Raw genomic sequence first — 27,078 nt, forward strand, 5'->3', positions numbered from 1 at the left:
TCCAAAATTCAAATATTGCTCCTTTCGTTCCAAGCCCTCCCATTTGTCCAAACAAAGGTTTCAGACCACAAGTGAGGTATCGCCGCGCTCATAAAAAAGTGGTTAACAAACCTTGAGGTCAAATTTTTGGAATTACTTCTTGAAAAAGTGAGAAAATTGATGCTAAAGCAACATTTTTGAGAAAATTATTAAAATTTTCAATATGACAACGTAACGTTAACAAAATCTGTGAAGTACCTGTGGATCTAAAATGCTCACTATACCCCTAGATAGAAGCCTTGAGGGGTCTAGTTTCCAAAATGGTGTCACTTGTGAGGGGTTTCTTCTATTTAGGTACCTTAGCGGACCTGTAAATGCAACATGGTGCCCGCAATCTATTTCAGCCAAATTTGCTTTCCAAAATTCAAATATTGCTCCTTCTGTTCCGAGCTCTCCCATTTGTCCAAACAGAGGTTTCTGACCACATGTGGGGTATCGGCGCGCTCATAAGAAAGTGGGGAACAAGTTTTGGGGTCCATTTTGTTGTGTTATTTCTTCTAAAAGTGAATAAATTTGGGTTAGAGCAACATTTTTAGGTAAAATTTAATTTTTGCTTTTTTTCATTCCACATTGCTTTTGTTCATGTGAAGCACCTGAAGGGTTAATAAACTTCTTGAATGTGGTTTTGAGTACTTTGGGGGGTGCAGTTTTTAGAATGGTGTCACTTTTGGATATTTTCTGTCATCTAGGCCCCTCAAAGTCACTTCAAATGTGATGTGGTCCCTAAAAAACTGGTTTTGTAAATTTTGATGTAAAAATGAGAAATTGCTGATAAACTTTGAACCCCTCTAACTTCCTAACAAAAAAAAATTTTGTTTCCAAAATTGTGCTGATGTAAAGTAGACATGTGGGAAATGTTATTTATTAACTATTTTGTGTCACAGAAATCTCTGGTTTAACGGTATAAAAATTCAAAAGTTGAAAATTGCTAAATTTTCAAAATTTTTGCCAATATTCAATTTTTTTCATAAATAAACGCAAAAAATATTGTCCTAAATTTGGTATTAACATGAAGTCCAATATGTGACGAAAAAACAATCTCAGAATCACCGGGATCCGTTGAAGCGTTCCAGAGTTATAACCTCATGAAGTGACACTGGTCAGAATTGCAAAATTTGGTCTGGTCATTAAGGTGAAAATTAGCTCCGTCACTAAAGGGTTAAAAACACATTCAAGAAGTTTATTAATCCTTTATATGCTTCACAGGAATTAAAGCAATGTGGAAGGAAAACATGAACATTTTACTTTTTCCCACTAAAATGTTCTTTGAGACCCAGGTTTTGCATTTCTACAGGGGTTTCAGGAGAAAACTGACCTTACAATTTGTTGTGCAATTTCTTCTGAGCACATATATGGTAGAAAACTACTGTGTGGGATACGGCAGTGCATGAAAGTGAAGATGTGCTATTCAACTTTTGGAACACAAAAGTGTCTGAAATCGATAGCGGCCACCAAGATGCGTTCACTGAGCCCCTGATATGCCTAAACAGTGGAAACCCCCACAAGTTACCACATTTTGGAAATTAGACCCTTCAAGGACTTTATTTAGAGGTTTATTAAGCACTTTTTGAAAGTGTTAAAAGGAGAAAATGAACTGTACAATATGTTATGCTTCTCCTGAGTACGCCAATACTCCGCATACGTGATTGTAAACTACTTTTAAGGCACAATGCAAAGCTCAGAAGGGAAGAAGTGCCATAATGGAGTGCAGAGTTTTCTGGCATGGTTTGAGAGTGCTTTGTCACATTAGCAGAGTCCCTGACATGCCAGAAAAGCAGGAAACCCACCTAAGTGACCCCACTGTACAAACTACACACCTCAATTAATTCAACTAGAATACAGTGAGCATGTTGACACCGCATGTGCCTCAGAGAATTTTGTACCATTGGCCGGTGAAGAAAAAATAATCACTTTTTTTTACCACAAAATGTTAATTTAGCCCCATATTTTACATTTTAAAGTAAAGGAAATGGGTAAAAATGGTACCAAAATTTCTCACACAATTTCTGCTCAGTGTGACAATACCTCATATGTGGCTGTACAGTACTGGTTAGGCACACGGAGATACTCGGCCATGAAGGAGCGCTGATCCTTGGACCACATAGTTTCCTAGAATAGTTTGTGGACTCCATATACAGAGCCTCTGAGTGCCAAAAGAGCAGAATTCCCCCTCAAGTGACCTTATTATGAAAATTACACCCTTCTAGGATTTTATCCATAGGTGTAGTAATGGTTTTGACTCCATGGCTGTTTTTCAGAAACAAGGTGCAATAGATATTGTTGAGTGAAAATTGCAAATCTATCATTGTAGTGCCTATACATTGTGTCCAGCTTGTGCTTCTGGAGAAACGAACCAGATAAATGAAGTGGGCTCTCCTCACTACAGAAATGTGAAACATGTGACTGCTGAATGTGGTTTTGGTACACTGTGGGGCTAAGAAGGGAGGGGGGCATTTGGATTTGGGAGCACAGATTTTGCTGGATTTCCTTTTGGGGGAAGCAATGGTATTTTTACAAATCCTTTGAGTTACCAGTAATGTGGAATCCCATACATTTCCATTGACAGTGAACAGACCTGAGTGGAGACTTGATTTTTTTTTTTTTTTCTGGAATCAGTTGAAGCTTTTATTGGCAACATTTTCCATGACATTTTGGATTACATTTATCTTGTGCTCTACGCTGAGCACTTACATCGGGGTTTACATCTATATCTCCCAATGACATGAGTCAGAGGACACCACAGAGGTCTTCATTCACTATAATGAGGCAGGCAGAGATATTTTGGACTCTGACCTCTGTTAGGCTAGCTTCACACATCTGGCTTTTCGCCGGATTCGGCGCACTCCAGTACAGTGTATACAGTACAATGGACGTACAATGGCAGTGCAACAAGCTCCGGTCACATGCTGTCATGTGACCGGAGCATGTGACCCGGAAGTTGCCACACTGCCATTGTACTGTATCACACTGTACTGGAGTCCGCCGACAAACCGGCAAAAAGCCGGATGTGTGAAACTAGCCTTAGGTGCTGTCCATTTTTTCAGAAGTGCACAAAACTAGTTGACCTTGCTTTTATAAATGCTTAAAAAGACTGACACCGCTGAATCATTCACTAGACACAGTCCAAAGTGATTCCATCTGCCACATTATCATTATATTGAATGTCCCGTCTGGGGTTCTGTCTAAATTGTGTATTTCAGAGATTTAAATGTAAACCCCAGTGTAGGCGCTCAGCATAGAGCGCAGGATAAATGTGATCCAAGCTTTACTGCGATCTTTGTGAGACAGAATAAACAAATCAACAGCAGATCAAGAATTAATTTAGTTTTTACGTTGTTCACCATGCGGTATCAGTGATAAGAAAACAATGCTTTTAAAAAAGTTTTTAAATCACCATATTTAGACAGCTATAATTTTTTCATTTTTTTTTACCAACAGTAATGGGTGAGCTTGTTTTTTGTGAGATGAGTTGATATTTGTATTGGTAGTATTTTCAGGGATGTAACGTTTTTTATCATAAAGGTTTTTATTGAGTTTTCAGAAAAATACAAACTTCTCATACAACAACATCAAGAACAGGAGCATTGAGTAGCAAGAGGTAGAATAGCCTCGAGCCATTATCAGAATATCAATCTGGGACATTAAATACCCCTTACAACAACAACCTGAACATAGGAGCAGGGAGGGAGGGGGGAAAGAGAGGGGGTGGGGGAAGCAGCTCTACAAGACATTCTTAGGCATAATCAATTTATTTATGGTGTAGGTGTCGGTATCTGGGGGAGGGCCGTTGCATAAAGGGAAGTGGCCCACGGGTGCCATTGTTTAAGTCTCACCGTTCTCTTCTCTAGGTTGGGGGCCAAGTTGGTTTCGTATAGCCAGTGTAGGTTGATCCTCTCAATTAGATCTCTTTTTGTAGGGGGGCTCACCGACCTCCACTTGTATGCCACACAGTACCTGCCAGCTATGAGAATGTGAGAAATGATGTTTTTTAAAAGATCCGGGATCCCATCTAAGCCAATGTGTAGCACCGCTAAGGTTGGGTTTGGAGAAAGGCGGAGACTAGTAACCTCATGGATTAGATTGAACACCTCCTGCCAGAAGTTAGATAACTTAGGGCAAAACCACCACATATGACATAAGGTGCCCCTGTGTTTGCAGCCCCTCCAGCACAGTGGTGACACATGTGGGGAAAAAGAAGCCAGTTTAGTGGGGGAGTTGTACCACCTCAGATGAACCTTTTTTAATTGCTCTATATGATTGAGACAAGAAGAGAACTTGTGGATCCATTTTGAGGCCGCGAACCATTCTTGCGGCGGAAGCGGAGAAGCTAGATCTTTTTCCCATTTGAGCATATACGGCAATTGTTTGTCCGGTTGTGGGGAGTTTAGCATATTATGGATATATGAAAGGCCTTTGATTTTGCTATTTTGAAAGAATTTTTTAATTGAGGCGTGGTCAGCTGTCGTGGGAGCCGGGAGATGAGGAGCGGACTGAAGAAAGTGACGTATTTGAAAAAACTGGAATAGACTGTGTCGGGGAAGGTTAAATTTATCACACATTTCTGAGTACGGGAGTAGGACGCCTTCTCTATAGAGATCTGCTAGGGTGATTGGACCTCCACGTGTCCAGGCGGCAAGATTCAAGTTCGGAATGAAGGCTTCTAGCGATCTAAGGGGAATGCTGGGACCTAAAGCATGTGACACTGGCTTGCTCCACAAGGACCAAGATTTCTTTAGAGCTGCTGTGGTGGGTAGAAGATCGCCGGGGGGCGAAGGGGTTAGGAGCAGGGAGTCTATGAATTGTTTAGGGGAGTGGACCTGTGCCCAGGTGTACTCAATCTGTAACCATCTTAAGTCTGAATCATTCCTCCACCAATCTCGAGCCGGTTCCAGGATAGCGGCTCTGTGGTATGTTAGAATATTAGGAATACCCATTCCTCCACCACTTAACGGGGCATGCATGCATCTCAGGGCTATTCTAGGTTTTTTCCCAGCCCATATAAATTTACTCATTATCGAATGAATTTTGGTGAGATACCATTGCGGAATTGTTAGGGGCAGGCACCGAAGTAAGTAGATAATTTTTGGGAGGCAGATCATTTTAAAGGTCTGCATTCTCGCCACCCAAGAGAGCGGGAGAAGAGAAAGGCGAGTAAGTTCTCTATCCAGTGAGGTGTGCAGGGTCAGCAGATTTTTCCGGATCACGGAGTGTAGCGGGGCCAGTATAATACCCAGGTAGGGGATACCCTCGTCTTCCCATTTGAAGGGGTAAAGATGAGAAAGAGTGGCTCTAGTTGAGGCGGGCAGGAAGAGCGGAAAAATTAAGGACTTGGTAATATTAAGCTTGTAATACGAGACTTGAGCGAAGGAGGACAGGATCTCCATTACGTGTTTTAGGGACACCTCTACATTAGTGCAGGATAAAATCACATCATCCGCATATAGACTGATCACATGGTTTGTACTCCCCACTCGAATCCCCGAGATCCGAGGGCATTCACGGATAGTCTGCGCCAGAGGCTCTATAGCAAGGGCATAGATGATAGGGGAGAGCGGACACCCCTGGCGTGTCCCATTGGATAATTCAAAACTCCGAGATATAAATCCGGATGCTAGAACTTTGGCGTTAGGGTTAGAGTATAGTGCCATTATGGCGGTAAGTATGGGGCCTTCAAATCCAAACTTGGCCAGTACAGATTTCAGATATCCCCAGTGCACCCTGTCAAACGCCTTCTCTGCGTCCAAGGACAGGAATACACTGGGGATTTTCCTCCCCTCAGCCACCGCAATCAGGTCCAGCATACGTCTCGTCCCATCTTTCGCCTGCCTCCCCGCCACAAACCCCACTTGATCCGGGGAAATCAGTGATGGAAGGACTTTATGTATTCTAGCTGAGATTATTTTGGCGTATAATTTTAAGTCGCAGTTTAGGAGGGATATTGGCCTGAAGTTTCCTGGTGAAATAGGGGGTTTTCCTGGCTTTGGCAGGGTAGTTATAATGGCCTCTAGATTATTTGGTGAAATATCTGCTGTGGCTCGCCAAGAGGAGAAAAGTCTCAGGAGGAAAGGAGACAGGGTTTCAGTGAATTGCCTATAATAGGAGTTAGTGAGGCCGTCTGGGCCTGGAGCTGAATTTCTTTTGGCTGTGCTCACCGCCTGGCGAACCTCTTCCAGGGAGAAAGGGGAATTTAGTTGCTCTAGATGTACTGTAGATAACCGAGGAAGATTAATATTGTTTAAGAAGGAATTAATTGCCGATTGGGTAGGCTTTGGGGCAGTGGGGTCATTTTTAAGGTTGTAGAGAGACTGATAAAAATCAGCGAATGCATTGGCTATTTCCGTTGGGTTGCGTATTGTGGCATTAGAACCCGTCACGAGGTATTCAATTTTGTTTTGCATTTCTCGTTTTTTAACCCTCCTGGCTAGTAAGGCACCCGCCCTGTCACCCATCATATAGTACCGCTGTTTGAGGGATCTTAAATTTTTCTCATAGTCTACCATCAGCAATTGGCGGAGCTGTGTTCTTAGTTTCCTGAGTTCGTCAGATGTTGACATGTTTGGGGCAGATTTATTGTGGGCTTCTAAAAGCGCTATGTGGGACAGTAGAGCTTTGGAAGTTGCCTGACGCCTCCTTTTCTCCCTAGTGGCAATTTTGATGAATGACCCCCTAATAAAGGCCTTGTGTGCAGACCATAGCGTTTCCTCTGTCACCTCCTTGTTGTCATTAAATTTAAAAAACTCTGCGAGGTCGGCCTGCAACTCCTCAGAGATTTGTCTACAGGCTAGGAGGGAGTCATTCATGCGCCACCGGGTAAAAACGGGCGTGCGGCTTTGCTCCTGGACTGTCAGGTATATGGGGGCATGGTCCGACCAAGCTATAAGTCCAATTTTTGAATCTGAGCAATCCAAAATAAGTGAGCTTTCAACCAGAAAGTAGTCCAATCTGCTGTATGAGGTGAACCGAGGTGAGAAGAATGTGTAGTCCCTCTCATTTGCATGTTGGTATCTCCATATATCATGGAGATGCCTTTCTGAAATTATTGTGCTCATTTCCTTCCTCTTTACAGCAGTATTGGAGCAATCCAGAGTGCTGGACATTAACATGTTAAAATCCCCGCAGATTATTTGCTTACCCTCTGTAACGGATGAAAGCTTGGAAAGAAACCTCCGCAGAAAGCTGATCTGACCAGAGTTGGGGGCGTAAAGGGTTGCAATAGTATACTTAGATCCATTTATGGAGCAATTAATAATGGCGTATCTACCTTCAGGGTCTAAATGTTGGGAATGTAGTGTGAACGCAACAGTATTTTTTACACAAATGAATACTCCAGCCTTTTTTTTTTTCCCACAAGCCAGCAGTATGAAAGGAAATTTAGCATTATTTAACCTGTGCGAGTCCCCTTGGAGGAGATGAGACTCTTGACCACAAATCACGTCACATTTGGATTTAACCACTTCTCGCCAAAACATGGATCTCTTGGCCGGCGAGTTCAGGCCCCTAACATTTATAGACATACAGTTCAGTACCATTGTACATGAAAAAAAGTCTCTTGCCTAGAGCTGCGGGGGAAGAAAGGAAGGTTAGGCAGGAAAGAGGTAACACTGACAACATTAACATCACTAACATTACTGATGTAGGGAGCATCAGTCCACATAGAAAAAAGCCCAAAAAGGGGGCCTGCGGTATGGTGGAAATGTAGCGCCATGGGGGCTCAGGGTCCTGGTTGAACAGAACCAGCGGACCTTAAAAGTAGCAACTAAGTCTCAGCCGCGACTCAGACATATCACATAACTCACGCGACGGACCAATCTTCATTCACTTTATCCCTTTGGGATGATCCTGTGGCTCTTGGAGATCTGGCCGGGAGATTTGCCATGTTCCATGAGGATAGGAGCTTTGCCAACTGTTGTGGGGAATGGCAGACGTGGGTGTTTCCTGCACGGAAAAGCAGGATCTTTACAGGGAAACCCCATCTATAGGATATAGCTTCATCCCTGAGAATTTTGGTATAAGGGGCAAATTCCCTCCTTTTTGCCAGGGTTCCTGCAGACAGATCCGGAAAAATGGACAGGTGCCGGAATTGCTCAGACAGAGGCGGCCTCCTTCTCAGGGCTCGCAGCAGGGCTTCTTTGGTCTTGTAAAAGTGCAGGCGAGCCAAAGTGTCCCGGGGGGCATCAGCACTGAGGGATTTAGGCTTAGGGACTCTGTGTATTCTGTCCACCAGGAAATCAGTTGCAGACAGGTCTGGGAGCAGCTCCTGCAGCAAGGAGCCTAGAAAGCTCTGCAGCCCCTTGTCTGGTATGGCCTCTGGAATTCCTCTGATTCTTATGTTGTTTCTGCGGGACCTGTCCTCTAAATCCAAGACCTTGGTATGGAGCTTTTGCACTTGTTCCTCCAGTGCTGCATTGGCATCAATGAGGCTATTGTGTGACTTTGTCAGCTCCTGCATTTTAGTTTCAATGTGTGCTGTGCGACTGCCTATGGCAGTGATATCTCCCCTCAGCTCAGCCACCATATCTTTCCAATCCTGCTGCAGTGATGAGCGGAGGGCACTGAGCAGTTTCTGCATGGTACCTTTGGTAAGCGGTATATCTGCAGCGTCTGTGTCCAAGTCTGGGCCTGCTGTGGATCCCCTCCTGGATGAGCGTGAGGAAGCTGTGGAGGAGGATGCTGCTGCCATTTTCCCTCTTCCCGTGCTGGAGAAGAAGTCTGTAACTTTCGCCGGGGACGGCTTCTTCTGGGACTTTCCCCTTGGCATGCCACGTTCCTGGGTACCTCCGCAGCACTTTCCCCCCCCGTGTGCAGAGAGATTGGTGCCACTGGTGAGCCGCAGTGAGCCGGTTAGGAGTCGAGGTGGCTGGAGCTCAGCAGCTAGGTGACCGGTGCCATTAGCAAGCAGGCCACGCCCCGGATGTAACGTTTTTTGATCTATTTAATTTCAATTTTTGGGAGGCATAAAACAGCAATTAAGGAAAATGTTTTGGGGTTTTTTTGCCTTACGGTAAAATTAATAAGATGGCTTTATTCTTCGGGTCAGTGTGATTACCAGATGTATATGTTTTTATAATGTTTGCCTCTTTCACACAATGAAAGCAATATAGAAAAAAAAAAAATGATTTTGCATCGCTATATTCTAACATTTATTTATTTTTCCATTTACGTAACTGAGTGGGGGCTTGCTTTTTACTTGACAAGATGACCTTTTCAGGGATCCCATATTTATGTACATTTGACTTTTTGATTATATTTTATTCCACTTTTTTTCGGTGGTGTAATGAGAAAACCTAATTTTGCAACTTTTTTTTATTTTATTTTTTTTTTTACAGTGTACACTAAAGGGGTTTACTAGTGTGACATATTTATAGATGAAATCATTTAGGACTTGGTGATACCAAATATACCTACATTTTATTTATTGGGGTAATATTTTTTCTTTTTTGTTTTTCTTTTTTGAAATATTTTTACTTTTTATTTATTTTTTTTTTTTAAATCTTTTTACTTAGTGATTTTAGGTCATTTAACTTTTTATTAGTCTGATCTCTGGTGTAATGCATTGTAATGTACATATATTACAATACATTACATCTGTCAGTGTGACACTGGCAGAAGCCCTGTTAGCTCATGCTCCTGGCATGGTCTAACAGGCCACTGCATCTGATAGTTCAAGGGGTCATTATTTGACCACTTGCTGTCATGGCAACTATCGGGCCCTTGTGATCATCTTGCGGGGTTCCTTATCGGATGAGAGAGGGAGCCACCTCCCTCTCTCAAACTTCTAAATGCTCTAATTGCTATTGATTGCAGCATTTAGATGGTTAAACAGCCAGTGCGATGTGGGCATCGGTCCTAGCTGTGACAGCCAGAGCTCGACCATCACATAGATTAAGTTCCCAGCGGCATTCTCGTATTCATAGCTGCTGTGCCCACATGATTGCCAGGACATCCATTTGCGGGAACGAAGTGGAAAGTCTCTTTAGAATCCCCCATAGGTGTTTTGGTTTAGTTCGGCCACTGAATCACTTTCACCCTGTTGTTCAGAGATTCATAGTGCCTACATGAAACATGGTAATTGCAGTGTCATTTTGTGGGGCTGCACGAGTGCTCCTGGTGTAGGGGAACTACATTTTATTAATGGTATCATGAATTCACAGATGATTAGGTACATAGATCGGTCACAGATGAAAGGTACAATCCCTTTGTGCCCTTTGTAGACGTGCACTAAAAGAGTTGATTTTTTAAAAATGGAAAAAGATAGATGTTGGAATATGTTACAAACTTGTAAATTCAATGCCTAGAAGACTTGGTGCTGTCCTTAAAAATCATGGAGGACATACAAAATACTATATGGAGTAGTTTTTGATGTGCGGTGTATCCATTTTTGCATCAGCCAACTTGAGTAACATTGAAGATTTTGTAGTGAGTTATATTATTAACCCTACATTCATGTTATGGATTAAACACGTGTTCTATGAAATTCAGTCTTGTCAAAATCTCAAAAAAAAAAATGTTCTAGTGCTCAGTGAGATAGTAAATAAAATCTTACTTTTCTAAGGGGATATACTCACTTATGCTAGGACACACACACACACTCTCTCTCACACACACACCCACACACACCCTCACACACACTCACACACACTCACACTCACACACACTCTCACACACACTCTCACACACACTCTCACACACACTCTCTCACACACACACACAGGCTTAGTGATTGACACTACAGCCTTGCAGCGTTTGGGTCGTGTGGTCAAATCTTACCCAAATACATCATTTGTAAGGAATTTGCATGTTCTCTTATGTTTGTGTGGGTTTCCTCTGGGTTCTTTTAGTTCCTCCCCCATTCCAGAGACAAACTGATAGGGAATTTAGATTGTGAGCATCAGTAGGGACAGTGATCATGATGTCTGTAAAGCGTTGTGGAATTTATGGCGCTATATAATCGAGTATAATAAATAACACACACATACGTGCATATTATATATGTATAATGCATATGAGTGACTGTATGTTATCACTTTCAGGTGTATAATGACTGGCATGGCATCAGGGAGCATTGTGCTTTTCTACAACGATTTTAACCGCTGGCACCATGAATATCAAACAAGATATTGACACCAAGCAAGCTGTGGATACATTACTGATGCACTGAAATGCTAACTTCTGTCAGGAGGTGTAAGCCGCCTGCCACTGCATAGGTCCTTAGATAATGGCTGTATTACATCTGAATGTAATTTATCAAAACTGAAATCAGCAACTATTTTTTAGAATTAACTGCTATTTTTGTAGACCTTGCTTTAACTTTTTTTGTGGGATGAGAAACTTGCAGAAGTATAAAGGCTGCTGAGTTATGTAGTAAAATATATATAAAGAAATATATATTTTTTAGTCCTAAGGAGACCTTTATTTTCATCTATGTATTTGGAGAATAAGCTTAACTTGGTGGCCGGATTATTTAGGCCAGGTTTCTCTCAATGACTAGCTTTTCACTATCTTGATTTTATTGGAGTGGTTGAGGAATACTTCTTTTGAGACATTTTATTCTGCAACCTTTCATACATTTTATGCCATCATGCAGTACCTTTTTCTTGTTTTTCTTTTTCTTTTTTTTTTCATCTGATTGTACTATTACAGCCCTGAAAATTTCAGGGTCAGGGGAATAATGGTAATTGTGGTTAATTGATTGTATTTCGCTATGAAGAATTGGATTCCATCTAGATAACGTAGCCTTCAAAGTAATAGATTACCCAAAGGACTCTCGTTAAAGGGTTGTCCAGAATTAGAAAAGCATGGCTGCTTTTTTCCAAAACAGCACCCCTCCTGTCTAAGACTCCATTGAATTGAATAAGACTGAGTTGAAACACCATGGACAACCTGTAGACAAGTGTAAGAGAAAGTGGGTATGTTCTTCTAATTCTGGACAACATCTTTAAATAGTTTAATTTTGAAGGCGGAATTAAATAAATGAAAATGGTATGAAGAACTAACTATTGCCAGTATAATAAATGTAGTGGGATTCAGGTTTAGCTCCAATCAAGTAAAGCTGTTGAATGAGTTTGGTAACAATGGCTGCTCCCTTCCAGACACAGCACCACTTCTGTCCACGGCTTGTGTCTGGTATTGTTACATTCACTTAAGTGGGGCAATACCGGACACAGCTCCTGGATAAAATTGGAGTCTCTGTATGCTTCTATGTTACCTTGATCTATCTATCGCATTGGCTCAATGAACTATTTTCATTGGTATGAGACATCGATCTTTTGATATCATATTCTTTTAGTGGAGCTGATGTTACATCTCCTGTAAATGTCTTTATTTTCATTTCTATGTGAATATGTTAATAACCATAAAAACATAGACGCATTTAAAAATATGCAGAAATTTTCAAGTGTAACAGGACAGATCCGCATTTTCTATTTTCTTATACTGTAAGTAGACACAGATTCCTCCTTCTTAGCAGTCTAGTGATTCTCCACTATTCATCCTTGGTTACTATTAGTTGTAGCAACAAATCATGATGATAAAATGTTTGGTAACAAGTGTCTGTTGACCCCCAGACAGATCTAAAGTAATAATGTAAACTAATAAACCAATAATGTCATTGCATAGTCTTTACCTTTTTCTACAAGATTGCTGTGCAGAATTCTGTGAACCTATTTGTGAAAAAAGAACTGTATTGTTTCGTAAGTCCGTATTGCATAAAGATTTGTTTGTACTTTGTGATCTGTTTGTGAGCTGAACCTACATTCCTCATCTTTCTTAATCAAGACTTTATCTACTGGCTTGCCGGTCCAGCTCACCTTTTTCTACTCATTCAGTGACAATCTTTTCATTAGCTCAAGTGTGGAATCCAGTAAGTCTGAATGGAAAAAAAAATAAAATGGAATTTGTAATTGAAAGTTGTTGTTATGTCCTTTCATTCTAGCTCTGTGTGTATGAGAAAAAGTCAAGATGAAATTTTGCTGATTTTTTTTTTTTTATCTAGCTGTGCCGTTACACAGTTGGGCGTACAGTATAAGCATAAGTACTTGGGATTCCGAGTGATCGTATTACTGCTAAATGTTGAAAAGTAAAGTAATGTAAATCCATCAGGTTGTACTTAAAAAGCACTAGTAAATGACTAAAGCCATACAGGACTCTCCTATCAGTGAGTATACATCCTGAAAGACTAATTTTGTATATATATGCATCCTTCCTTGTCACTCAGTTCTAACCGCTTGTGGATTCCAAACCGCTCCTTTCTTAGGTCTCCTCTGTGCTCCAAATGTTGTCTAAAGTGTCTGTTGTCAATCAATCTGAAGGCATTGAGCAGAGATTTGCTGTAAGGGAGTTTACCACCATGGTAGTCTATTATAAAATAAGTACGACTGCAATTTGGAGCCAGTTTACAATATAGTTGATAAACATGAACTTGCTATGCTGATATGTATTGTCCCCAGACCTGCTACATAGCGCTGTGCTTGAAGAACACTGAGCAATACTATTCGCAATATATAAAAATCATCTTGCACAGTAGAGCAGTGCAATAACCCTTTTATGTCATAATTGCATTAAAAATGTAATATATTCTGTAATCTTCCTGTTATTTCCTTTCCATTCATTAGGGTATGCATACAATGTTTTTTCAGGTGGCCTAATACACCTGTTTTTTAAGCAGAAGGTGTCTCGGGAACTGATTTTGGGTTTTTTTTAAGCATTGTTTTTTTTTCAAAGTTTTTGTATGCAGGGGTTTTGTTTTTTTTGGGGTTTTTTTCCCATCGTTGTAGGGTCATCTATTTTGCTGATTGTTTGTTTTTTTTGTTTTTTTTATTTCATTCAACAATGAAGAAACTACTATCAGTTTTTCATCTAAAATTGTTCACAAAACACTTAATACAGACACCCCTCTTCTGGATCTTGTTTTGACCCTTCCCATTGACTAGCAAGTATAGAGCATCTTCAGATCGGAAGCTCACTTTTAGCGCTTAGTGTTTTTTGGGAACCTGAAGCTGTTAAGACATTCAAAAACCTGTACATATGACCGGCATGTCTTTTTTCAACAGATATGAAAGTGTTCATTTTTTGAGCATTATTAGTTTTTATTCAGGCGGGTTTCAGAGCGGACACACTCTTGTGTGAATATAGTAAAAATTTACAAATGTAACAAAACATGAACTTTGGAGCAACTTTTTTATTTTTTAGAACTGTGATTGCTCCTCGAAATGAATGATTAAATTAAAATCAACATGTCCGCTATCTGTTTACACAGCCAGATATTGTCTAATCAAAAGCAAAAGTTTCAGTTTAGTGATACAAGCTATTCACAAGGTAATATTAACACACAGTTGTCAAATTTTTATATATGTTTGGGCAAAATAACAAAGAACCGGCACTATCACAATCTAGTTTTAAGAAATGATTATACATAATTGTTTGACGAATGCAGGTATGCAGTAAAATAGACATTGACGTATTTAACAAGAATAAAACTGTTAATAGACCTTTAAACATAAAAGCAATTTTCCCTCATCTGTTTGACATGGTTATCTTCTTTGAATTGAGTGACCGCCTATAAACAAGTAAAGCCGATCATTGGTCTCGCTATAGACATCGAATGTAGCAGAAATGTTCATACTAAAAACAGCTGTTCCATTTGAAATGGTGGCTGGGACTCCATTCTCTTGATCAATGGAATCTCACAGCTCAGAAAATCATATATACTGTCAATAGGATGAGAACTCTGGATGTTCATAAGTGAGAGTATAAAGAACTGGAATACTTTTTCTAAGGAAATGAGCTATATAAAGAAGGTCCATGCGGACTATGTACCAATTAACAAAAATATCTTATTAGATATAACAAATTATAAAAGAACAAAAATAAAAGCATTTTAAAAAGTGCATATCACTACATAAGCCAAATCCAGACCTGGGACCCAGATATGTGCCCATGTTATGTCTCCTACCTCAGTGTAGGAAGTGACATTTCCCCAGGAAAACCACAATATAAAGTAAGGGTTACCCTACAAGATTACCAATGTGCAAAAAATTACCAAGCACAAGAAGATAAAATAATATTTTGAAGTTTTAGAATAGTGGTCACACAAGTGTATCATAAAATGAATAATATGCCCTAAAGTGGACAATATATATATATATATTATATATAAGAATGCTTCCCAAACATACATTGGATGAAATCCCCCAAGAGGCACCATACATGGATGGATGCATGCCACGTGGAATAAGAGGTGAGTAGAGGCCTCCATGTGTATCGTCACCAAATGTGACTTCCTCGGAGGTGAATGATCAGCTGCCAAAGAGGTTTAATATACCTAGAGTATGTATCCAAACTATTGTGGTATTATTTAACAATTTACCTGTATAAATCTGTAGGAATAAGTGGTGGACAGTGAGGTACATTCAGCCCTCAGAAGTGAGTGCTGCGCCTGTACAGGAGGATCTTGCAATGAAAATGGAATTACATGCTTTGTACATTGACGCTTTACTCTACTGTTTGTAGCACATGCACCAAAATATGGTGATGGTGACCATACTGCACTTGGTAAAGGTGCACTTCATGAATATAGACAGTTGTTGCAAGATAAATACTTGTGTATTTCAAAATGTGCACAAAAGAACATCACAAATTTTTCAAGTAATGGCACTAATAAGATGTGTGATGGCCGTGTTATATAATAAGTAAATGTACCATTGTATCGTAGAGTAATACATAGACATCATGTGGGAGTGTTAAAATTGAACTGTACAGTAAGTCTGGTCACATGCCCCTCCAACAGCCGTCTTTTTGAGAACATCTATGTGTTCTTTGAAGGCTGCACAAACAAGCAGTAGGTACTTCATCAATAGGAGGAGAATCTGTAATGCTTTTATTATTGTCAGAAATTCATGTCTCTAATGTGTCGTCTTATAAAGGGCCTGATGCATCAAAGCTTTCATTCCACAGGTCTGGAGTAAAAGCTTTGAAAAGTAGCAAACTTTTTGGGCAACACGGAGTTGCTCTAAAATTTAGCGTGTCTATGGTTTCTCCCAGCTTAGCTGATATTTGTAGAGCTGTGATAGGATGGGGGTGTGATCCACAGCTCATCAAATTCATTAAGAGTTATAGCATTTTGTAAGCCAGAAATCTCACTCCAGTTCCTGACTCACCACTCATCAGACGTTCCAGATTCATAAAGAGGAGTACTCCTCTTCATGAATCAGGAGCCTCTGATTCCACCATGGCATCTCAAGACCGTCAAGAAAATCACCTTTCTTGATGGATTGGAGTCAAAGTATACAAACTCTTCAAAATGGAATCTATAAGTCTTAATCATCCGTTGTAGAGGAACTAATTTGTGTTTTGGTGATTTTTTTTTTTTAAGTATATATTTTACGAACTGATTGCTCTACAAAGTGCAGTGTAGATCGCTATGTATGTTTTGTCCAGAATAAAGTGCAGTCATTGACCCAATGGAATTAGATATTTTCTAAATAGGTGTTTTGTAGGTTGGTGTTTGCTTTTGCTCATGAGTCATATCAAGTGACCTGATATGTTAGACATAAATACATATACTTTGACTTGTAGTCTAGTTGATTTGCAATTATAATACTGTAAAATAATATTACAATGTGTAAAGAATGGCTGCATTTAGATGCTTCATAACTCAGGGGAACAGACATTGTAGTGATTTGGGACTTAAGAGAATACTCTGTAATTGGAACCATACATTTATAATAAATCAACATGTTTAGGACCATCATGTTCATACTGTTCATGTGTCCTAAAAGCTTAAATTCTTACCTCTTAATCCATGAAAACAGAACTGAAGAACAACAGCAATATATTTGCCAGATGCCCATATCCCCATGGACTGCCCCAAATCTTAGGTTTGTCCTTAAAAACATAATCTTTATTTGTATAAAACTATTCTTCTAAATTGTTCATACATATTAAAAGAATTGGGAATGTTTAACGTAATAGCAAAGGATAGCGATCATATAATGTTAATATAAGTGACCTGTGTGATTCTAATAAATGGCTTCACAATAACATTACTGTTGAAGCTTAATTTACAATATAGATCTAAAAATTTGGCAATCAAAAATTCAATGGAATGGCCTAAATGGGTAAATTTAGCATTTTTTTTTGTTTGTTTTTAATTTTATCCATTTTTTTGTCTCCCCTGTGCACCATACATTATTTCCCTACACACACATTTCTTTTTCTACACCTTCATTCACATTCTGCCTTTGTATTCCCCTGCATTACTTTTGTCATATTTGGGTAAGTACAGCTTTAAAGATGCAAAAAACAGGAGTATATCTACAATTATTGGCGGATAACCAGAATGTTTAGGTCTTTAGCTTCAGTTACCCTTGTTTATTGTGGTTGCTATTTTGCATAAGCATTTCTAAGCTAAAATTAAGAGTCGATTGTGACCAATTATAAACTTTCCTGGAAAAATGTTATAGTTCACTATTGGCTTCCTTTGTACTCTGTACACAAGTCGAGCCGGAACGTCCGACTGATAGTTACGAGAAGCCAAGCATGGCAGTGCTCGCTCATTAGGGTGTAAGCAGAGAAAGAGTGTTGGATACATAAGATGATCTGGGTCTGCTTGTGGATTCTCTTCTTTCTCTGTGTGTCTGTTCTTGAGTTTCTTAGACATGAGCTCTGGATACCTATCTTTTTATCTACATTTTAGCCATGGACTATTATGCAGCCTGGCTTGTTTGATCTAGTCACCTTGCTCTGATGGAATGTGTTTGTGTATTTTTACATATGGAAAGTTGTAATTTGCCATCCTCTGACTCTTGCCCCATGTCACTACCACAGGTGTGATATCGGTACACAAGAATGGGTTTTGTGAATAAGTCATCTTCCTATATATTCCATCTCAACTATCTGACAGTTCACTATGGCCCTGGGATGCAAAGATGCTGAACTAGCTGTGGCTCTATTTGATAGCCGTGTTGGGAGTTGTTGGCATGATGTCCCTATGTATAAACAGTCAAGTATTATCTGACCAGTCTGCTTCCAGGGGCAAAGATAGGAATGTGGTGGACAAGCAAAATGAACATCTAGGTGAGGTGAAAGGTTGACCGTAAATACATGAGGGCAAATAAATATATACATTCAGTATATATTGATATATACAGTATATACATATCAAATCTATATATAAATATCCACGTATACAAATAAATATAAAAATATTTCAGATTTCTATCTCACATTTTTTTTTTGCGCTTTTTTCATTGTCTTGTCACATTTTTTTTTTGTGCAAATGTATCTATTTGAGGGATTTTTTTTTGCATTGTATTTGTCAGTGGCATCATTTGGGGTACATACAACCTAATTCCAGTAGTACGGTTTCTACTACGTTCGGGTGTCCGCCTGCAGAGAATGTATATGCCCAAAAATGTTGCAAGACAGAGCACACGCTGACTCAGTCTGCTCCATTATAGTCAATGGCCCCGTCGACGTATGCGTCTGATATTTTACCGGGGAGGGGGTTGGAAGGGGGTTCAGACGGATGCCCCGACGGGACCAGTGAACATAGTTAAAAACGCAACGTGAAAGCAGCCTAAGGGATTTTTTTTTTGTTTGACAACTGTTGTTTTCACGAATACCATTTTTGGGTACATATACATTTTTTTATCACTTTTTATTCAATATTTTTGTTCGAGCCAGGGGCTGGAGAAAAAAAACCATCACTAATAGCATTTTGTTTTTCTATTTCTTTCTTTTTGTTATAATAATTTAAAAAGTGTAGCTCAATATAATTACAGTGGTACCCAAGTTTCAACTTTGTTTTTCTTTTCTTAAAGTGAATTGGTCACCAGGATTTTCCCTTGTGAGCTGCGGCCACCACCAGTGAATCATTATATACAGTATTCCAAAACACTATATAAGAGCCCAGGCCATAATGTAGAACTTAAAAAACACCTTTATGATACTCACCTAGGGGGCAGTCCGGTCCGATGGGTGTCGCTGGTCATGGGTCCGGCGCCTCCTCTTTGCTGCAATCCCCGTCCTACTTCTTCCCAGCTCCATGTGAATGACTTGTTCTACGTCTGGCCGGCATTGCGGTTCTCCTCATGCACGCTTTGATCTGCCCTGCTGAGGGCAGATCAAAGTATAGTAAGGCGCATGTCTTTGACCTTTTCTCGCGCCTGCACATTACAGTGCTTCAGCAGGCAGATCAATGTGCTCCTGCGCAGGACTGCAATGCCAGCCTGTGGGGATGACGCAGGATGCATCATCCACACTGGGCTGGGAAGGAGAACGGTGATTGCAGTAGAGAGGACGTGGGGGGAATTAGGCTATGGCACGTTGCGTAAATACATGCAGTTACGCATACTGCATGCGTCCTGCGTCCCCTGCACAGTCTATGGAGATTGTGCAGGGGCCGTGCGCACGTGGCGTCTTAGAGCGCAGCGCTTCGGCTGCTGCCAAAGCGCTGCGTTCTAAGAAGTGACATGTCACGTCTTCTGTGCGCTTTGCCGGCAGCTCCTGAAATGTCTATGGCAGGAGCTGCAGGCAGAGTGCATGGAATCGGCTTTTTTTTTTTTCACTACGGACATTTCTGCAGCGATTTAAAGAGCACATGTGCTCTTCAGATCGCTGCAGAAATTTCTGCAGTGACTGTACGCAACGTGCGCACATAGCCTTAAAGTCTGTTCAGGAGCACTAGCCCTGGAACCTTGATCCGGAATGGATTCATTGGTTTCTCACATCCTAACCAAATGTGGCATGTTCTTTTATGATGTGCAAAAACAGCGAGGTGACAGGATTTGGTTAATGATGTTTTTAAATAAGTCAGTCACGGTAATTATAAAATTCCCTTCCATGGGTCTTTGACACTTTCCTCGGCTACTAGATGTTATCAGTGAGTAGTCAATCAGAGGATGTTATCTCTGACACATCCAGGAAATATAACCTAATGCTAAATTTAACCAGACCTTTGTCAAGTTGCCCCCTATGATCTACACATCAGTGTTTACTAATGTTTTGGATTTGGGACGCCCTTGGTTGAAAAATAAATAAAATTACCTGAAGGCACCCCTAACAAATACTTATTTAACAAATTACCAAAAATGACTAACACACAACACATTACCAACAACCCACTCCTAGCGTTTAGCAAAATTGAAAAAAGTGACAACAGGGCTTGATTCTAATACAAAACTTGTGTTTGTAACTTTTTTTTTTTCTTTTTCTTTATTCTCCTATTTTTAACTAGAAGCAGGCAATTTGATTGCAAAGTTGGCAGAATATTCTGTCTGAATTAAAATACAGAAATTAATATATTGTGCCCAGTTGGTAGAAAATTAATATATAATTAATATACTTGACAAGTAATATACTATGCCTCTTTTAATCAATTAATATTCAATTAATATATTGTGCCTCATGAGTATAAAATTAATATATATTATTCGGTTGAATTTGACATTTCATCTTGCCATAAGCACTTTAAGGGGTCACATCTCCTAGTGAGAAATCAGGCTAAAAATGCCTATACCCCTTAGGTAGTAGTTAATGCTACCATACAAATTATGCAAAGGTCGACAGAATCCTCAGCATCTACAATTCTAACGTATTAACCTTTAACTCCCAGTGTGTCTTTAAAAGGAACCTGGTATCTGATCTGCAGGCAGGATGTTATAGAACAGGAGAAGCTAATCAGATTGAAATACTTTTATGTGGGAAAAGTTTCTGTAAAACTTGCATTTTAATAACTGAAATTCCTGGTGTTTATATACATGAGTCCAGTAGGCGGTCTTACTCAGTGATTGACAGTCTTCCTTGTATGACTGTGGATACAGAGACAGCTGTCAATCACTGAGTTGGACCACCCACTTGACTCTTATACATACAGCCATCGGGGATTTCAATTAATAAAGTTACTGAGCTTTATTACCTTGCACTCCTCAAATCAGACTGCATGACTGTTTCCCTTTAACAATGGTAATGAGATATTAGTTATTACCAGCCATCTTTAGACTGCAGACCATACAGGAATCACAGTACTGATTAAATGCAGGTAGTAGCATTATTAAAAAAAAATCAGGGACTTCAATTTTGGGAGATATTTTATAAATTTAAAGCCTATAAATTCTGAGCAGATTGGTGGGGTTCAGACCCTGAGACCCTCTCATGTCATTCAAATGACCTCTTCAAAGTGCTCAGAAGACCGGAGCCTATAACTTTTTACAGCTTCTGCACTCCTCTCTGTGTGTGTGCTTGCGCGTGTCTGTGCATGTGCGCGCGTGTCTGTGCATGTGCGCGCGTGTCTGTGTATGTGCGCACCTGTGTATGTGTGCACTCCTGACTCCTGGGCAGTGCACTTGTAAGAGATCTTTTCATTGGTGGCGGTTTCGAGACCCAGTACCACACCAATCTGCTCAGAATTAAAGGGGTGGTTCACCCATTTTTTTATTTTCTGTAGAAGTTCTACTTACCTTTCTAGGCGTTTTCTCCATTGGCTTCTGTTTCCAGTTCTGGCACTGAGCGGCGCTATCCTGCACGCTCAGTGCCGGTCACATGACCCCCTGGAGCTGTGGCCGCCAGCATCCTCTGACGTCCCGGCATTTCCGGGCTCTCAAACAAGACGGGTACGTCAGAGGAGGCTGGCACCACTCAGATTGAGTGACAGGGCTGTGGGCGGTGACTACCGCACATCACAGCCCAGTATCGAGGGGAGGATCCGGAGGGCGTCAGTGTGGAGCCGGCGTCCTGCAGATGGTGAGGCACGGGGCGCCAGTGTGCAGTACAGGGGGGGGGTGTTCTTCAGCTGAATTCCCCCCTGCACGTATGTGCTCACACTCTCCCCGCTGCGATGTCAGGAGAGCGGCCGGTGTCGGGCAGTGTGATCATCTGCTCCTCCCAGCAGCAAGACACTGACAGGCATGTCACCGCTGTGCTCTGCCATCTCTCCTGCTGCATGGGACCAACTGTCTGCACTCTGTCACCTGCACCACAAGTCACAGAGTGGAGACAGTTGGTGACAGAGCACCTCTGCCCCCCCCTTCTTTCCCCACTCTCTTCTCTCCCCCCACTCTTCTCTTCCCCCCTCTTTTCCCTCTCTCCTCTCCCCTCTCTTTCCTCGCTCTCTAACCCCCCCTCGCTCTCTTCCCCCTCCCCTCGCTCTCCCCCCCTCGCTCTCTTCCCGACCTCGCTCTCTTCCCCCTCGCTCTCTTCCCCCCCTCGCTCTCTTCCCGCTCCCCTCGCTCTCTCCCCCCCCTCGCTCTCTCCCCCCCTCGCTCTCTCCCCCCCTCGCTCTCTCCCCCCTCGCTCTCTCCCCCCCCTCGCTCTCCCCCCCTCGCTCTCCCCCCCTCGCTCTCTTCCCCCCCTCGCTCTCTTCCCCCCTTCCTCGCTCTTCCACCCCGCGCTCTCTTCCCCCCTCGCTCTCTTCCACCCCTCGCTCTCTCCCCCTCGCTCTCTTCCCCCCCTCGCTCTCTCCCCCCCCTCGCTCTCTTCCCCCCCTCGCTCTCTTCCCCCCCCTCGCTCTCTTCCCCCCCTCGCTCTCCCCCCCCTCGCTCTCTTCCCCCCCTCGCTCTCTTCCCCCCTTCCTCGCTCTTCCACCCCGCGCTCTCTTCCCCCCTCGCTCTCTTCCACCCCTCGCTCTCTCCCCCTCGCTCTCTTCCCCCCCCCTCGCTCTCTTCCCCCCCCTCGCTCTCTTCCCCCCATCGCTCTCTTCCCCCCATCGCTCTCTTCCCCCCCTCGCTCTCTTCCCCCCCTCGCTCTTCCCCCCGCGCTCTCTTTTCCTCCCCCCGCGCTCTCTTTTCCTCCCCCCCACTCTCTTTTCCTCCCCCCCGCGCTCTTTTCCTCCCCCCCGCGCTCTCTTTTCCTCCCCCCCGCACTCTTTTCCTCCCCCGCGCTCTTTTCCTCCCCCCGCATTCTCTTTTCCTCCCCCCGCGCTTCTTTTCCTCCCCCCCTCGCTCTCTTTTCTTCCCCTCGCTTTCTTCCCCCCCTCGCTCTCTTCCTCCCCCTCGCTCTGTTTCCCCCCCCCTCGCTCTCTTCCCCCCCTCGCTCTCTTCCCCCCCTCGCTCTTCCCCCCCGCGCTCTTTTCCTCCCCCTGCGCTCTTTTCCTCCCCCCCGCGCTCTCTTTTCCTCCCCCCGCGCTCTCTTTTCCTCCCCCCCGCGCTCTTTCCCCCCGCTCTCTTTTCCTCCTCCCCCCTCGCTCTTTCCTCCCCCTCGCTCTTTCCTCCCCCCTCGCTCTTTTCCTCCCCCTCGCTCTCTTTTCCTCCCCCCCGCTCTCTTTTTCCTCCCCCCCTCGCTCTCTTTTCCTCCCCCCTCGCTCTCTGTTCCTCCCCCCTCGCTCTTTTCCTCCCCCCGCTCTCTTTTCCTCCCCCCGCTCTCTTTTACTCCCCCCTCGCTCTCTTCCCCCCCTCGCTCTCTTTTCCCCCCCCTCGCTCTCTTTTCCTCCCCCCCCTCCCCTTGCTCTCTCTCTTTTCCCTCGCTCTCTCCTGGCATGGACAGTACAGAAATCTCTCCATCGTGGAGGGGTGAGAGGGAGTAATAAACATGGAGTCCATGCTGTGTCTGTGTATTTATTTCTAATAAAGTTTTTTTCTTTGTGTGTCTTTTTTTTTTTTTAAACCCTTTATTGGAGATTCTTAATGGCCAGGTCAAACTTGGCCTGACATTAAGAATCTCGGGCTTTATACCAGCTGGTAAAACATAGCTGGTATTAACCCCTTATTACCCAGCGTGCCACCTGCCACCAGGGCCACTGAAGAGTTGGATACAGCGCCAGAAGATGGCGCTTCTATGAAAGCGCCATTTTCTGGGGCGGCTGTGGACTGCAATTCGCAGCGGGGGGCCCAGAAAGTTTGGGCACCCTTCACTGCGGATTCCAATCCCCAGCTGCATAGTTGTACCTGGCTGGACTCAAAAATTCGGCGAAGCCCATGTCATTTTTTTTTTTTTAATTATTTCATGAAATTCATGAAATAAAAAAAAAAAAGGGCTTCTCTATATTTTTGGTTTCCAGCCGGGTACAAATAGGCAGCTGGGGGTTGGGGGCAGCCCGTAGCTGCCTTCTGTACCTGGCTAGCATACAAAAATATGGCGAAGCCCACTTCATTTTTTTAAAAAAGTTTTCAGGCAAAAACCTTTATAAAAAAAAAAATGCTTCCCTGGATTTCTATTGCCAGTGAAAGTAACACCAAGCAGCTGGGGTTAGCAGCCAGTAGCTGCTTGGGTTACCCTTAACAATAGAAAATGCAGCGGGAGCCCACAAACAATGTGATTTTTTTTTTTTTTTTTTTTAATGAATTTTAAAAAAAAATTGACATGGGCTTCGCCCATCGAGCACCAGAGCATTTTACTGCTCACTTCATCCCAAGTAATCAGATGACTGCAGTGTCTGCCAATTACTTGTTCTGTGTCCCCCTGCATCCATTGCAAGCGTGTACGGGCTGTGAGGTCAGCGGAGTTCACTGATCTGAACTCAGCTGAACTCCAGCCTGCACACGCTGCGATGGATGCAGGGGGACATAGAACAAGTAAGGTCTAAGCCACACGGCGAGAAAAACTGTGCGAGTGGAGTGCGATCAAACATCACATTCCAATCGGACCAATATTAGCCTGTGTGTCAGCACACATGAGCGATTATTTTCTCCGCCCAAATTGGACCGAGAAAACAATCGCAGCATGCTACAACTGTAATGCAAGACTCTCTCTTTTACCCATTCAAGTGTATGTGGTGAGAGAAAAATCGCACTGCACTTGCGGTACATTGGTGAACTACGGAGGAGAGAGGGAGAGAAATCCCTCCCACCCCTCCTTAGTGCTGGCCCACCCCTCGAGTGCCGGTCCGCCCCCCGCAGCTGAGGTCTGCTCGCAGAGTCGGACCTCAGTCGCAGGGACACACGCATGACACTCAGCTCTGCTGTACTGAGCGTGAGCCGAGCGTAATGCGAGGGGATCGCAGTAATCCCCGTGTGGCCCCAGCCTAATCGGCCGACACTTGAGTTAGCTGATCTGAACTCAGCTGAAGTCCTGTACACACAGCTTGCACACGGTCACATGTGACCGGCAGCAGGCAGCGACTGCTGTTAAGGCTACATTCACATGACAGTTACGTTTTTGCGGGCCACAAAAAACGGTCCTTTTTTTCATGGATGCATCCTAGTGGCATCCGTGTGACATCTGCGTGCCTTCCGGTTTTTTTGCGGACCGCAAATAAACGGAAGCAGCAAGAAAGATAAATAGATGAGTAGATATAGAGATGAATAGATAGATATAGAGACAGAGGGATAGAGGGATGAATGAATGAATGAATGAATGTATGTATAGATAGATAGATAAGAAATACATATATAATGTCTTACCCCCTGCATATTCTAAGCTTAACACCCTTTTGTGACTTTCATGTGGCACTAAGGGGTGCTCTTAGCCTTGTATTTACCAAAAAATAAATAAATAATAAAAAAAATGACATGCGGTCCCCCTATCTTTTGTAGCCAGCTAGGGTAAAGCAAACGGCTGCAGCCTGCCAAACCACAGCTGGCAGCTTCACCTTGGCTGGTAATCCAAAACAGAGGGCACCCTACGCTGTTATTTTAAATTAAATAAATAATTTAAAACAAAAAAACACGGGGTCCCCCAAATTTGGATCACCAGCCAAGGTAAAGCGGACAGCTGTGGTCTGGTATTCTCAGACTAGGGAGGTTCACAGTTATTGGACACTCCCAGCCTAAAAATAGCAGGCTGCAGCCGCCCCAGAACTAGCGCATCCATTAAATGTGCCAGTCCTGGTGCTTCGCGCCATCTCATCCCGTTGCCCTGGTGCGGTGGCAAACGGGGTAATCTATGGGGTTAATACCAGATGTGTAATGTCACCTGGCATCAGCCCTGGAGTTAGTGATGTCAGGCGTGTATCAGATACCCGACATCACCAACCCAGGCAGTAATAAAAAAAAAAAAAGACAACAAACACATTTTTATTTGAAAAAACACTCCCCAACACATTCCCTCTTTCACCAATTTATTAGAAAGAAAAACAAATCCAGGTCTGGTGTAATCCAAGGGGGTCCCACGATGATCCATACCATAGTCAATGTCCCAGTCAATGAAGAACAGAATGTTCCCTATTTGCTGGAGAGCCGTGCAGTGACCTGAGCTAACATCAATAGGTCAGCCCAGGTCACTGCAGGGCATGACGAGTGCTGCTATCAGGAGGTTAGCGAGGTATATTACCTGCGATGATCACTGAACTCCTGACAGCAGCGCTGTCACTGAGTTCAATGACTGCCGCCTTCACAAACCAAGTATCGCAAGCGGCCCGTGACGTCACCACTAGTCACAGTATCGGGTCGACAGCGAGAGGTGATGTGACAAGCGGCGGGCATAGAAGGCAGTGATGACCGCTGACGTCAGGAGGGCAGGACTTCATCACCGTAGGTAATGAAATTACTAACCTCTTGACGGTAGCGCTGGTCATCCCCGCAGCTGCTGACACTGCAGTGCGGGCCGCTGCTGACACTGCTGAGCGGGCAGCCGCGGGGCTGGGGCTGGAGCGTGACACTGACTGCACGGGCACCCGACGGAAGTCACATGGAAGTGCTTCCGTGTTGCTTCTGGGAATTTTGCGGACCCATTGACTTGTGTTGAGTCACGGTTCGTTATTACGGAACAGAATAGGACATGTTCCATAATAACGGAGCGGACATACGGCATCCGATGTGTTTTTTTTTTTTGTAGGATCGGATGCACATGGAAGTGCTACCGTGTACCATCCGATCCTACACAAAAGACATTGAAAATATGGTCCCGTCTGTGGGGCCGCTAAAAAACAGGAACTGACCAGGACACACGGAACGGTCATGTGAATGAGCCCACCTGCAGCCATTGCAGCGTGTGCGGGCTGTGAGATCAGGGGTCAGCTGACTCCAGCGCCGGACGATAAATTCTGTGTCCCGCTGCAGAAGGATCCGGTAAAATAACGGTTGCATGCGCTGCACATTTAATCCACAGGATCCGGTCATATGCGGTTTGCGGATGATACGGACGACACACAGACTAGGCAAGAGGGAAAAG

At 43.0% G+C, this 27,078-nt stretch overlaps 1 protein-coding gene across 2 annotated transcripts in view; it reads left to right on the forward strand.

Annotated features, from left to right (window-relative positions):
• LRBA (LPS responsive beige-like anchor protein) overlaps nucleotides 1–12,944 on the forward strand; it is an 805,540-nt gene extending 792,596 nt beyond the window's left edge. For both annotated transcript variants that reach the window (XM_075347936.1, XM_075347944.1), the window contains exon 54: nucleotides 11,070–12,944. In XM_075347936.1, coding sequence (XP_075204051.1) covers nucleotides 11,070–11,160 — 91 coding nt within the window. In that variant the 3' untranslated portion in view covers nucleotides 11,161–12,944. The remainder of the gene's footprint in view (nucleotides 1–11,069) is intronic.
• Nucleotides 12,945–27,078: the final 14,134 nt, after the last annotated feature.

The sequence above is a fragment of the Anomaloglossus baeobatrachus genome, chromosome 1 (assembly GCF_048569485.1).
Source record: "Anomaloglossus baeobatrachus isolate aAnoBae1 chromosome 1, aAnoBae1.hap1, whole genome shotgun sequence".
NCBI classification, from domain to species: Eukaryota; Metazoa; Chordata; class Amphibia; order Anura; family Aromobatidae; genus Anomaloglossus; species Anomaloglossus baeobatrachus.